Here is a 15,439-nt window from a genome sequence, read left to right as displayed (position 1 = left end):
AGTGCCACCTCCACAGACCTGTGAAGAAAATGATTGTTTGACAGATGGGCTCAGATTCAGGATCAGCTGAGGAGTTTGTGGCTGACAGAATCCTGCAGGTACAGAGCAGAGCCCATCATTAGCATGCAGGACTGTCCCTGGGGGGGTCGGCTCATTCAGGAGGTTAATCAATGTTTACATGTTCAATAAACATGTTAAGTGTGTAAATTTGCCCTTTTCTCTCGAGTCTGTTTGCTCATGAAATGAAATTTGATTCGTTTACATTAAAAATGATGTTTAATGGTGATTAATCCAAATGAATCCACAGTAACCCTGTGATGAGTCTGATTAAACATTTTCATTAACAGCAGTAATATAGATTATATATGATTATATATTAGTGCACACTTAGCTTTTAGTATATATGTTTGTTACAAAGTTGTATTTACAGGAGAGAAGCTGAGTTAAAGACTGAAAACTATTCAAAGTCTCTTTGAATTGAAGCGTTTAACATTCTTTGTGTTTATTCTGCATTGACTTCATTATATGGTGTAAACGTCTGTTACAGGCTTAAATATAAAGTTGGAAAAATGTAACTGCAGCTATTGATCAAGTAATTGTGATTAATCAGGATTAATGACAGAAGATTGTGTCATTAATTAGTCATGTTTTAATCTACTGACAGCACTAGTGTTCACTCTTGTGCCTCCAACTGTTTTACGCCCTTTCAACACCTTCGTGGTCAAAAGTGTACACGCACAAAATCTACAATAAAACCCTCATGCAGCAATAGGACAGACACACAATCCATTTATCTCTGTGTCTCAAACACACACACGTGTATTCAAAGCCTCGATTTGTTCATATTTCATCTGTTGTGTTTTTATCTTCAGCGTTTTCAGTGTTGCTGCATTTACACCAAAAATGTTTCCATTGATGAATCAGATTGATTTGAATGTGTTTCATCCATACAAATCCCTCCCTGGTGGTCACATGACTCTATAACATAACAGGAGTCATGTGACAAGAGTTTCATGCTGTAAAATGTCAAAATGGTTGAATGTGGTGGAGTAAAAATGTGAGATGTCAGCTACTTTTCTTCAATATGAAATGTTTGCAGGGCCTGACAGGAAGTGGACGGACGCTCTGATCACTTCCTGTTTGCTGAAGTGGGTTTTCAGTTGTTTAGAAACCAAAGGCTTGTTTTAAAAGACAGTTTAAATGGGACTGAGGGAACGACGTGTTTGTAGTTTATATCCAACAACATCGAGCAGTTTAATCAAAGAGTTCATGTTACTAACAGCTCACCTCTCTGCAGCAGACACAGGCTGGACTTTAAAATTAATGTAGCGCTCTTCAGACCGGTCACTCTGTAAGGACACAGAGCTGGGTGGTTTCTGATTGACGCTAAAAGTAAGTGAACATGAAACATGTGTCACATCCAATGTGTCCAATACATTACATAAAAAGTATAAATAAAGTATAAATTGTTAAATAGTAAAAGCTGATTAAAATTTCAAACATTTTAATACTGACATGAACTTACTTTTCGTCAGATGACTTTTTTTGCCCTAAATTACGAAAGAAATGCTTCACCCGTTTGCTCTTAGAGGACACAGAGCTGGGTGGAGGTCCAGGCTGGTTCCTGTGAATAATGATGGAGCAGTGATGTGAGTGCTGAGCTGTGACATGGAGAAGAGTCATGGACAGTTAGAGATGGTCATCTCACCTCTGAGCTTTGGTCTGGCTCTCATGTTCCCCACACAGAGTGCTTTTAGAGGGAGGGACTCCCTCCTCTCTGTCCTCACACTGATCCATGCTGCTCAATTCAGCTCACACACACTTTCTACCTGCAGAGGAAACACAAATCATTCATGTGCACATCAGCTGAAATCCTCCTTTCATCATGTGTGCTGTCCAAATATCAGCTGCTTCTTTCCTGCTTCATCTCAGTGTCAGCTGGATGCAGTCAGACAGCAGTGTGAGGCAGAGGAAGCTGCCATCAGCTGCTCTGCTATCAGTCCACTAGATGGAGCCTGAAGCACACACGATGCATTCACTGACACACACTGATTCACTGTGACTGGAAGCTTCAGTCAGTCCAACACGTGTGAACAACATTTTAAACCTTTCAGCTGATCCAGGATTCAAAGAGGATCAGCAGAGTTAAAGCTTCACACTAATTCTTCCTGCTGAGTTTGCAGAGAACTGCACACACACTGATTCACTGCTAATGAGAAGCTTCTTCCATCCAGTAATTCATCATCCATCAGCTCTGCTGCTGCTCTCAGTCCTGGACTCTGATCACAAACTAAAAGCAGCTTTTTAACTCGTGTCTGTAAGAACTCTTAGCGTTAGCTTAGTGTTAGCTTAGCTTTAGCTTAGTGTTAGCTTAGTGTTAGCTTAGTGTTAGCTTAGCGTTAGCTTGCTGTGTGCTAGCTTAGCGTCAGAGCTCTGCAGGTGTCTCGTGTGTAAATATTAATCACAGTGACAGTAAAGGAGGTAAAGGGCTGTGACGTCATCACGTACGCTGCGTCCTCTGTGGGCTCTGAGTGAACTCAAAGTACAAACTACAAGTACACAAACACGAACGTAGCTCAGAGTGGCGGACACACTCGGCCTCGTTGGTCCAGCTGTGAGTCCGTTACCGTGAACTATGGAGCGGCAGATTTGTGCTGAACTAAGCTGCACACAGCTGATGTTAGCCAGGAAACATTACACACTGACTTTAATGGAGAGACCGGAAATACAAACACACACAGTTTGTTGTGTGAAGAAATCAAACACGAGCTGAACAAACAGTAAAGTTCCTAAAGACAAACTGTTAAAGGAGGAAACAAAGCAAACTTACAGTTTCTTCACACCAACAACAAGCTCCACTCCACACCTGGACACTAAACACGGACACACAGGTGAGCTGCTTCCTGGAAGGAGGCGGGGCTCCACCTGAAACTCAGCACAGGTGGGAGGGGCTCAGCTCTGTGTGTGCTGATGTGTTAACTTTAAAAATATGCCGTCTGACTGCTCAGACTGAGTCAGAGTAAAGTTCACATGCTGACGTGTGGAGACATGAAACCTTGTTGTAGCTGCAGGTGTGAACACACTGATCCCAGATCAGCTCTGCTGTATTTGTAACATGAACATTTCTGCTGCAAAGCTTCAAATGTTCAGCATGTTTCTCTGTTTCCAGTCTATAGATCCAGTCACACTTTCTACCTTCACCTGTGCAGTAAAGACTGAGAGCAGAGCTGAAAGCAAGCGTCCAATCAGTGAGCAGCATCAACACCTGAGCTTCATTCAGACTCTGTTATTGAAGATGTTGTTGGTACAAAGTTCATCTGCTGCTCACATGAATCCATGAAAGATTTATTTCACTGAATGTTTCTTCAAAGCTCATTTCAACCTGTTGAAGTCATGAATGAAAGTGCAGACTGAGAGTGGATCACATGATGTTTGAGGTGTGTCATGTGACATGTTCAGTATTGACACACATGTCTAGATTGTCCCTGATATCATAACTGCTCAAACACTGATGATTATATTTGAAGAATTATTCCTGATGGCAGCAAAGTTTGAATGGAGCTCTCTGTCTGTGCTGATTTGTCGCCCTCTGGAGGTCAAAGCACAAACTGCATGATGTCACTGTAACCACCACAGAGACAGGAAGTGTTTTTATGACTGAAACACTGAAATGATGCTAACGGCTGTCGTTAGGCTCACTGACAGCAGTGCTGATGTGTTCATGTCAAACACTGGCTCAGGTCAGACTCCTTCATCCTTCTCCAGCGTGAGGCCGCCCTCAGACCCACAGGAGCTCTGACCTTTGACCTCCTGACCCTAACCATTTTAGTCTTGTTGCATCTTTAAATGCAAATCCATCCAAACTGTAGCCGAGCAAAAGAAGCTGGAAGCTGTTCTATGAATGATGTTCATCCCAGAGTTTCTGTTAAACGCTGCTGCTGTGCTACATTTGTCATTTCCTGCTTTCACTACCATCCATGTCAAAGTGCTGAACTCATCTGATCACTTTAATGCAGTAAAGCAGGAGCTGTAAGTCTGACATTTATTTACTGTCATTACAAACACACACAGCTGGATTAGCATTCAGACAAAGGGCTGAAAAAAAATCAGCATTTGATTATTATTATTATATATCCTGTTTATGTGGATGCACTTTTCTATCTGTCAGTGCTGAAAGCAGACGTCACTGATCACATGACTCTGAGGGATGTTTCCAGCACTTTGCTGAATCTGAGCCATGAAGATTTAAGGCTCAGCTCTGAAGGCAAAGCAGGTCTGAGCCTGTGTTAGCAAGCTGTACCTAATAAAGTGGCAGCAAGGACTCAGTCAGTAATGATCAGAGCCAGCAGGGGGCAGCACAGAGAGGCGCTGTCAGAGAAGCAGGCTCACATCAGACTGGCCATATTCCATCATCTATACCTGAAATAATCATCAAACACACGCAGAGCAGAAACATGTGGAAACATCTGGAGCTCAGTCTCAGTTTGATCCCTCAGAGGTTTACCTCAGTCCTGCTCCTCTACTTCCTGTTTACAGCGCACATCATGCTGTGTACTGAGGGTCATGTGGTCAAATTGCTCGGTCTCTGTTACTCTGACAGAGAGCGAGCACAGTTATCCTAATGTGTGACATCACTTCTAACCACAGAGCATTCAGCTTTCACAGCAGCCAACATCCTGTCAAACTGAGCATGTGCAAACACAGCAGCCACCATCCTGTCACACTGAGCATGTGCAAATAGAGCAGCCAACATCCTGTCAAACTGAGCATGTGCAAACACAGCAGCCACCATCCTGTCACACTGAGCATGTGCAAATAGAGCAGCCAACATCCTGTCACACTGAGCATGTGCAAACACAGCAGCCAACATCCTGTCACACTGAGCATGTGCAAACACAGCAGCCACCATCCTGTCACACTGAGCATGTGCAAATAGAGCAGCCAACATCCTGTCACACTGAGCATGTGCAAATAGAGCAGCCAACATCCTGTCACACTGAGCATGTGCAAACACAGCAGCCAACATCCTGTCACACTGAGCATGTGCAAACACAGCAGCCAACATCCTGTCACACTGAGCATGTGCAAGCACAGCAGCCAACAACCTGTCACACTGAGCATGTGCAAACACAGCAGCCAACAACCTGTCACACTGAGCATGTGCAAACACAGCAGCCAACATCCTGTCAAACTGAGCATGTGCAAGCACAGCAGCCACCATCCTGTCACACTGAGCATGTGCAAACACAGCAGCCACCATCCTGTCACACTGAGCATGTGCAAACACAGCAGCCAACAACCTGTCACACTGAGCATGTGCAAGCACAGCAGCCACCATCCTGTCACACTGAGCATGTGCAAACACAGCAGCCACCATCCTGTCACACTGAGCATGTGCAAACACAGCAGCCAACAACCTGTCACACTGAGCATGTGCAAGCACAGCAGCCACCATCCTGTCACACTGAGCATGTGCAAACACAGCAGCCACCATCCTGTCACACTGAGCATGTGCAAATAGAGCAGCCAACATCCTGTCACACTGAGCATGTGCAAATAGAGCAGCCAACATCCTGTCACACTGAGCATGTGCAAATAGAGCAGCCAACATCCTGTCAAACTGAGCATGTGCAAGCACAGCAGCCAACATCCTGTCACACTGAGCATGTGCAAGCACAGCAGCCAACAACCTGTCACACTGAGCATGTGCAAACACAGCAGCCAACAACCTGTCACACTGAGCATGTGCAAACACAGCAGCCAACATCCTGTCAAACTGAGCATGTGCAAGCACAGCAGCCACCATCCTGTCACACTGAGCATGTGCAAACACAGCAGCCACCATCCTGTCACACTGAGCATGTGCAAACACAGCAGCCAACAACCTATCACACTGAGCATGTGCAAGCACAGCAGCCACCATCCTGTCACACTGAGCATGTGCAAACACAGCAGCCACCATCCTGTCACACTGAGCATGTGCAAATAGAGCAGCCAACATCCTGTCACACTGAGCATGTGCAAATAGAGCAGCCAACATCCTGTCACACTGAGCATGTGCAAATAGAGCAGCCAACATCCTGTCAAACTGAGCATGTGCAAATAGAGCAGCCAACATCCTGTCAAACTGAGCATGTGCAAGCACAGCAGCCAACATCCTGTCACACTGAGCATGTGCAAATAGAGCAGCCAACATCCTGTCAAACTGAGCATGTGCAAGCACAGCAGCCAACATCCTGTCACACTGAGCATGTGCAAACACAGCAGCCAACAACCTGTCACACTGAGCATGTGCAAACACAGCAGCCAACATCCTGTCACACTGAGCATGTGCAAACAGAGCAGCCAACATCCTGTCAAACTGAGCATGTGCAAGCACAGCAGCCACCATCCTGTCACACTGAGCATGTGCAAACACAGCAGCCACCATCCTGTCACACTGAGCATGTGCAAATAGAGCAGCCAACATCCTGTCACACTGAGCATGTGCAAATAGAGCAGCCAACATCCTGTCACACTGAGCATGTGCAAATAGAGCAGCCAACATCCTGTCAAACTGAGCATGTGCAAATAGAGCAGCCAACATCCTGTCAAACTGAGCATGTGCAAGCACAGCAGCCACCATCCTGTCACACTGAGCATGTGCAAACACAGCAGCCACCATCCTGTCACACTGAGCATGTGCAAACACAGCAGCCACCATCCTGTCACACTGAGCATGTGCAAATAGAGCAGCCAACATCCTGTCACACTGAGCATGTGCAAACACAGCAGCCAACATCCTGTCACACTGAGCATGTGCAAATAGAGCAGCCAACATCCTGTCACACTGAGCATGTGCAAACAGAGCAGCCAACATCCTGTCACACTGAGCATGTGCAAATAGAGCAGCCAACATCCTGTCACACTGAGCATGTGCAAATAGAGCAGCCAACATCCTGTCACACTGAGCATGTGCAAACACAGCAGCCAACATCCTGTCAAACTGAGCATGTGCAAATAGAGCAGCCAACATCCTGTCACACTGAGCATGTGCAAATAGAGCAGCCAACATCCTGTCACACTGAGCATGTGCAAACACAGCAGCCAACATCCTTTAATGATAGAACAAAATTCAGACATCAAAGTTTCTCACATTACAGAATCAGATGAACAGACATGAAGGGATAATTGTGGTTTTATGCACAGAGTCAGAATCAGACTCAGAGGTGTTTCTCGTGATGTTTGGTGATGGAAACAGTCTCATCGACGTTTCCATCACCAAACTAGAGAAACTAGTAGCTGCACGCAGCAGAGTTTAGCACAGCTGATCTCTGTGACACATCAACAGGAACAACATGTTGTTAAACAGGACTGTATAAAGACTCAGAGTCTGACTCACACCTGAACAATGAGGCTGTGCAGCATCGTCCTGTCACACCTGCTAAACCACTCGTATCAGTTTGAGCCCGAACAGTAACACGGTCACATGACCGACGAGGCCAACGCGCCCAGACGAACGTCTTCCTCGTGGAACTAACTTGTTCCTGTTATCAGATTTGTGAGCAGCAGCTGAAACTACCACACGAATAAATGTTCTTCAAACTGTTTGATTCCAGCCAATCAATAATCTATAATCATGAGGATTCAAACACAAGAGCTGAACGTGTGGTTACATTGTAACCTTGGTTCTCTGAGTGAGAGACTCTCTCTCCCCTCTGTCACATATGGAACAGAGGGGAGAGAGAGTGTCGGTGTGATGGAGAACATCAGGTCCAAACATCACAGAAACAAACAAACTGTTAAAGGAGGAAACAAAGCAAACTTACAGTTTCTTCACACAGAGACACCAACAATAAGCTCCACTGTCCCACTCTGATCCTGTCTCCTCCTCTTTTATTCTTGCTCTGAGCTCTTTTTGGGTGTGTGTTTCTGTCTCCACCCACAGGAATGCATTGATACACTGTTGATAACGACTCGAGAGCAGACGTGTGACAGAAAAATAACCTAAACACCTAAATAACGTAAAATAAACAGAATATTTATTAATATGTTTAATTTCTCTTTAAAAACTTTTCTGCTCCTCAAATCCTTTGTTTAAGTTCAATCTAAGGAAAGAAAAGCGTCTTCTTTAAGTTTCTCAAAGAAGTCCACGATCTGTAGGCTCATGGAAATTCATTTTCTTGTTCTTTGAGCAGAAACACCAGAGTGTAGAGCAGGAAAACTATCCCAGCAGGATGTCTCTGTTGGGGAAATATCCCAGTTATTCACCTGAGCCTGGTTAGTGAACTGAGTCAGAGCTGTTCATCGATCCTACAGGTGCTAACATACAAACACGATCAGCAGCTTCTCTCATATGGAGAACACACTTCAACATCTGCAGCAAATCCTGTGTTTTATGTTGATGTGACCAACATCTTGTGTTGAGTCTTTGAAGATGAGGAGCCAAACACAGACAGTGGATCCAGAAGGACTGTTTATTCAGGGCTTTAATACGACTGAACTGATGCTTCACATCCTGTTTAGAGACGATCGACCAACACAGGCTCAGTCCTCACTCATCACACGGACTTCAGTCACACTGGGATCAACAGAGGAGACTGTTCACCATCACAGTTCAGCAACAATAATCAGAGCTTTTCTCTCTTGGTGAGGATCACATGTTCTGACACACAAAATATCTTCTGCTTTAACTCGTCTCTCTTTTTCAGTTTGGTTGTCGTGTTTTTTACTCTTTGTTCCTGTCAGTGTCAAATATGAGAGCAAACTGTTTTATGCAGGAGCCAAACCAACACCAAGCTGACCAAGAGAACCTATAACACCACCAGAATTTATTATCCAGACTTTACTGACAGATTTATGTGCAAGTAAAGCTGTTTTTTAAATTATGTTCACTGCTTTCAGCCAAGGAAGCATTCGTTCTTAAAAGTTCACGAAACGAGTAAATCCAGTTCAGCAGAGTTCCAGTTTGTAGCACAGCTGATCTCAGCTGATCAACAGTAACAACAGTAGGGGTGGGCCATAGAAACGATATACGATAGAAACGATATAAATTTGGCCAACGATAGAGATTGTGACTATACCGCATGTTGATGATGTCATCAAGCTGCGCCTGTTTTGGTCGAAAGCATCGCAGCAGCTACAACAATTATCATCTGCAATTATGGCGGGCGACAGTCATAACAAAGAGATGAAGCACTATTGAAATATGGCGAAAGCCAAAAAGTTAGCATTCATCCTCCAGCTTCACTGTGCTAATGTTATGCTAACATAGCTGTGTCGCTAGCAGTCATGTAGCACAACATTATATACCAGGTAGTCCAACTTCAGTAACCCTGCAAACGCCACTGCTGTTTAGTCTTCATTTATGTTGGAAGTGATAGCAGAGCTGTACGTTTGAATTAGTTTCAAAATCTCTCAGTCAGAATATGCTATGAAATGTTTAGGTGGAAGCTAGCGAGCTAACTTCCTGTTAACTTCTAACTCCGTTAAATTGAATAAATTCTGTTTTCATGGATGCCTGGATGTAGGGCTGCTCGATTATGGCAAAAATGATAATCACGGTTATTTTCATTGAAATTGAGATCTCGATTATTTGACAATATTTATTTAACAATAACAATGTGTTGAATAATGACTTTAAAGGTTGTCAAAAAATAATATTAAATAGTGTGCAAATACTGATAACAGTGCAAATGTTTGCAATATTAAAAAATAAATGAAAAATGTAAACATCTATGTTTAGTGAACTTTGCAGTGTTGCTCTGTGGTGCAGCTATGACACCGTAGCAAAGTTTACACACAGTCTACTTGATCCACGTCTGACTGAACCCATGTTTCCAAACCACTGAAGTTTTTTTTACCTCTTTTCAACCAACAGCAGTCACTCTCCTCTCCAAATAACTTCTGTTTAGCTTTCCAAGCTTCCCTCGGGTCCTCTTAACCCTCCTGTCCTCTTGGGACCGTTTTCGGCCATTTTCATGTTTTAAATGCCTGCCATTTCCACTGTGTTCAGTGGAATATAACCAAACTTGCCAAAGGATAGTTTTTTTCTGTCAATTTTAATATTTCAGTGTGAATTTCTTAAATCAGCCTAAAATGGCTGAGCAGCAAAAATCCCCACACCCATTACCCTGGGGACCGTTTTCGGCCCATTGACTTCCATTATAAACACTATTTTTCACTGCAGAATAATTACCGTTAAAGTGATCGTCATGATTTCTGTTTCAGTTTCGTTTTGGACTAGGGGCCTTAGAATTGTAATTTTTTTATTTGTCCACCAGGTGGCGCCCTTTTTTCACTTTTGGGCAAGTGAAGGAAATGAAGTAAATTTCGTATTTATTCCATAGACTTTCTGCTGAATAAATGATAATTCTGTGTCACTAACGGTCTTAGACAATGGTGTGTATGTTTAAAAAATGTAAAATAAAGGTCTTTATGGATAAAAAAAATTTAAAAAGAAAGAGAAAAATAAGTGTGTCTGTGTCTAACTTCAAAAATCTTTCCTCTCTTAGAAGGCCACGCTGCAACATAAACAAAATAAACATAAAAGCAGGGGCCTAAACCAAATTAGACTTTATTTTGTCTGCAGGCTCAAATTGTTTATGCAGGTGCAATGCAGCAGAGGTTATAAGAATGAGTAGCAGAGCGGGAGTAGTCATTTTCAGGATGGCAAGATATTATAGCACAGATGAAGTGTTGGAAATGGTCCTGGACTCCGAGTTCCAGGATAGCTCCTCATCCTCCTCCGAGGATTCTGGAGAGGAAACGGATAACTCTGTGGAACTAGAGCAGCTTGAGTCCAGTTCCCACGAAGAAACATCTGAGAGCGAAGGGGAGACGGAGGAAGCAGCTCCGGGATGGACTGCAAAAAATGGCAAAATCGTTTGGTCCCCCACTCATACGGAGACCCTCCGCTATTTTCCTGCAGCTATTGTCACCCCAGGACCGACGCACTACGCCGTCGCCCGAATCAGGGACCCGGCATCCAGCTTCGCACTCCTCTTCACGGATGAAATTGTGCAGCACACGGTGGCCATGACTAATCTGCACGGGAGACGCGAAGTCGCCGGCTGGTATGACATGGACTGTGATGAATTGCGTGCTTATGTTGGGCTGCTAATCTTGGCAGGTGTTTACCGGTCAAGACACGAATCGTCTCTCAGCCTCTGGAATGATAAATGCGGACGGGATATTTTTCGAGCCACCATGTCTCTGAAGCGTTTCCATCATATCGGCGAGGCGCTTCGTTTTGATGATAAGCTTACCCGACCCCGACGCCGTCAGGACAAGCTGGCTGCCTTCCGCAAGGTGTGGGATTTGTGGACAAATCGCCTGGAGCTGCTCTTCAACCCAGGCAGAGACGTTTGTGTTGATGAACAGCTCGTCCCGTTCCGAGGAAGATGCAAGTTTAAGCAATATATACCAACGAAGCCAGCAAGGTACGGTCTAAAAATATGGGCTGTATGCGACGTGGAAACCTCCTACGCCTGGAGACTCCAGATATACACGGGCAAAGTTGGCGATCGCGCGGAGGTGAACCAGGGGATGCGGGTGGCCCTGGAGCTCACAGAGGGGCTCCGGGGAAACGTGGTCACATGTGACAATTTTTTCACGTCCTTTGCCCTGGCAGAAGAGCTGCTGAAGAGGAAAGTGGCCCTAGTTGGAACGATTAGGAAAAACAAGCCGGAGCTTCCGCCTCGATTGCTCCAGACAAGAGGGAGAGCGGTCCTGTCGTCTGCGTTCGCCTTCACGCAAACCCACAGTCTCGTCTCCTATGTCCCCCGACGTGGCAAAAATGTGCTCTTGATGAGCACAAAACACCGCTCTCCGGATGTGAGCGGGGAAGGGAAGCGAAAGCCAGTAATCATCCAAGATTATAATCGGTGCAAAGGTGGTGTTGACAACCTTGACAAGGTAGGTGTCATTACGCAGCACAGATTTATTCCTTGCTCATATATTCTTGTGTAAAATATACATAGGTTTGAAATTTTCTGTTTTTGTGTGTGTGGGGTTTTTTTTTTTTTTAGGTTGTTGGCACCTATTCCTGTAGGAGGATAACAAAGCGCTGGCCAGTGGCACTCTTCCACAACCTGCTGGACGTGTCACTGTACAACTCCTATGTGCTGTGGATACTGTCGACCCATCCTGGAACGAACAGAAATATTACAAACGGAGGCTGTATGTCGAAGAAGTGGGTGAAGCTTTAGTAAACCCACAGATACTGAAGCGAGGACGCCTTCCCCGCTCATCAGGTGCTGCAGCCATCGTGACGAGTGTGCAGAGTGGGCGGAGTGCTGCTGCAAGCCCTGCCCCGATCCCTAGTCCCAAGGGCAGGAGACAGTGCGACTTCTGCGAGGGGAAAAGGAGACGCGTCGTCGGCACCTGCTGCAAATGCGGGAAGTCCACATGCAAGGACCACATTATGTTCCTTTGCAGCCACTGCGTCAACTGAGGACACTGACACACCTCCACATACACACACCTGCACATACACACCACACCTCCACACACCTCCACATATGCTCTCCCCCTCTCCCTTGCTCTTTCTTACTTATATCTTTCCCGTTACCAAAAACATAAATGTTCATGTTTATTGTTCAGAATAAAAGTTTTTTTCTGGTTCAAAGTGATCTTGTATTGTTATTAATAATCAACAGAAAATTATATATTTGTTTTCACGTAGTATCGGACGTGTGTGCTGGAGACACGGAGACCCAACCAGTATGCCCCGGGGCTGCTCGAGACAGACCCGCGGGAGAGGCACTCCTCCCGGGGTGCAGCAGCAGCTTGGCCATCTAAAGGCCTAATTATAATAAAAGTGAAATATTACTTCAAATGTTTTTTTTGGAAAATATTTAGTTTTTTTGTTTTTTGGGGCTAAAAAAACGGTGCGCTCATGTAATTAAACTGCGATTAAAAGGGTTAAAACCCCCGAAATATAATTAAAACTTTACATGAATATTTCAGGGAGAAGTAGTTTTAAAAGACTGGCTAATTTAAAGTGGAAAAAAATATGAATATATAATCTTTTTATAGCATTTTTTTGGGCGTGGCCGAAAACGGTCCCTAGGGTAATGGGTGTGAGTTTTTTAAAGGATGGCAGGAGGGTTAATTAAAGATGAAAGAATTTAGACCGTTTTTAACTCTTTGTGTTCGTTTGACTTTGGGACCTGAAGCTGTCGGAGTTTTGGACCCAGATTACTCCGTGAAGCTCCTCACTACGGCAGCCGTAATGCTCTGACGATCCATCAAGCAGTGCTGCTTACCAAAGTTGTACTAAAACATTTTTAACAGATTTCTGCAGCCAAAATCGGTTCGAGGTCAGTAAGCACAACCAGAATTCATACATAAGGCACACTCTCGATTTTTGAGGAAATTAAAGGATTTTAAGTGTGGAAAATATGTTATACAGAAGAATATATCGTGATATGGATTTGAGGCCATATCGCCCAGCCCTAAACAACAGGTTATTAAACACATCAGTTTGATCCACAGATCAGATCATACATCAGGTTTACTTCATGTAAAATAAACGTCTCACTCTATGAGCTCCATCAGTCTGTGTACCTCCTCATTGTCATTTCTGAGCAGAGTTTACCTGCACACTTCCTCATGTCTGACAGTGTCACAGTGTGTGTGTGTGCCAACATTAACCAGCTTATCATCAGCTGCTTGTGCTTCATGAATAACTCAGACTGACAGAGTGATGAACAGAGCACAGAGGGAGGCTCTGCTCTGGTCCATCAAGCAGGATTCACATAGTAACATGTTTTTTCCTTTGAACACTTCATTGTGTTTAACTTGAAACAGATTAAAAAGTGTTCGATTGTGCACTTCACACAGTCCTGAGTCACAGAGGCTTAAATGTGTTTGATTCTGAGAGGCTTTACTCCTGCATCAACATCAAGTATATGTAGGATTTAAACCGCAGTGAAAACATCCTTAAATATTGATGGTGTGTGAGAGAGTCTGTATTTACTTCTGATTATCTCTGTTTGCAGTGACCCTGAACTGAGCTGGAGCAGCTTCATGTTGTTTTGACGTCACTCAGTAAAACCTGAATGTCGGCTTCTGAAGAACAAACTGGTTTCATCTGTTTCCAGTTAAAGGGACGATCATTGTTCCACCAGTGATGTTGGATCCAAAGTTTCATTCAGATCATTTTAAACTGTTTATCAAAGACAAATGTTTGAGTGCAGAGTTACTGACTGATAACCAGAGTGGATTCAGCCAATCATCAAATCATCTCATTGGTTTTATTTTATGTAAATACAAACGTCTCACTTCCTGATCTGCTCATAAAGTTCCTAAAGACAAACTGTTAAAGGAGGAAACAGAGCAAACTTACAGCTTCTTCACACACCAACAACAAGCTGCACATCTGCACACTAAACACAGACACACAGGTGATTCCTGGAAGGAGGCGGGGCTTCACCTGAAGCAGGACAGGTGGAGACTTGATAGGAATTTTCCCCGTACAGGGAGGAGGCTGATCTTCAGATGAGTTCCTGTTAAATCTGACGAAACAAAGTTAAAAGTGGACTCAGTCTTGTCTGATTTCACTCTGTTTTTCACTGAGCAGGTTTAAGTTTTATTAATGAAAATCAGCAGAGCTTGGTACTGATGGAAGACCCTCCTCTAATCGTTGTCATTCAGAGTGATCCAACCTGTTTGTGAATGCAGCTCACAGACTCTCCGCATTTCCACACGACTTAAATGGTAAATGGCCTGCATTTGTATAGCGCTTTACTCTACATTCAGTCATCCACCCATTCACACACACATTCACACACTGGTGATGGCAGCTACATTGTAGCCACAGCTGCCCTGGGGCGCACTGACAGAGGCCAGGCTGCCGGACACTGGCGCCACCGGGCGAGTCCCTTCATGCATCGTTGACCAACGTGGACGTGGTGGAGTAACAGTTGTGGAGAATGCAACAGCTGAGGTTTGAGAAAAGGAGCTAATAGCCAAGGTCTCCTACTTCCTCATAAGGAAACTTCTCAGGTGGATGTCTTTCTCTGTCAGAGCGCCTCCACCTTACTGGCTGTGGTGCAGTGAGATCTGAGTCAGTCTTGGTAGGAGTCAAGTCAGGTTCATCAATCACAACATGGTCTGAAGACCAAGCACCTGAGTGAACATAGTCAACACGACTTGTGCCAAAGACTTCAGGTGTGTCAGGTTGGTGGGTTTGCCAACCAGGTAAGGACATTTCTGGTATAACAGTGTCAGAGAAGTTCTGACGTGCACTGTTGGGCTTCCTGTTAGACTCTCTTGGTAAACCTCAGAGCCTGACGTCTACAAACCAACTGTCCTTTGACATTTTTAGATGTGGGGTCAAAAGCAGAGCTGATCGAGGATTTCAGTGATGGCTCCAAATATCTAACCTGCACTTTTACATAGCAGCTGCTCCGTCTGTCAGTAATTTAAAAACTTTTAATAAGCTGCTGTTTCTCAC

The 15,439-nt window shown here is 44.4% G+C and overlaps 1 protein-coding gene across 1 annotated transcript in view; it reads right to left on the bottom strand.

The window, feature by feature from the left end:
• Positions 1–14,938, bottom strand: part of LOC309702163 (uncharacterized protein) — an 854,297-nt gene extending 839,359 nt beyond the window's left edge. The window contains exons 1-6 of the mRNA XM_082526612.1: positions 14,330–14,938; positions 7,809–7,942; positions 2,831–2,925; positions 1,709–1,829; positions 1,526–1,624; positions 1,288–1,386 (exon numbers count right to left, since the gene is read on the bottom strand). Coding sequence (XP_082382738.1) covers positions 1,288–1,386; positions 1,526–1,624; positions 1,709–1,797 — 287 coding nt within the window. The 5' untranslated portion in view covers positions 1,798–1,829; positions 2,831–2,925; positions 7,809–7,942; positions 14,330–14,938. The remainder of the gene's footprint in view (positions 1–1,287; positions 1,387–1,525; positions 1,625–1,708; positions 1,830–2,830; positions 2,926–7,808; positions 7,943–14,329) is intronic.
• Positions 14,939–15,439: the final 501 nt, after the last annotated feature.

The sequence above is a fragment of the Aulonocara stuartgranti genome, assembly GCF_965226115.1.
Source record: "Aulonocara stuartgranti genome assembly, chromosome: 3".
Classification (NCBI taxonomy): Eukaryota; Metazoa; Chordata; class Actinopteri; order Cichliformes; family Cichlidae; genus Aulonocara; species Aulonocara stuartgranti.
The sequence above is the reverse complement of the archived record's forward strand: the minus strand, read 5'-3'. Positions and strand labels throughout refer to the sequence as shown.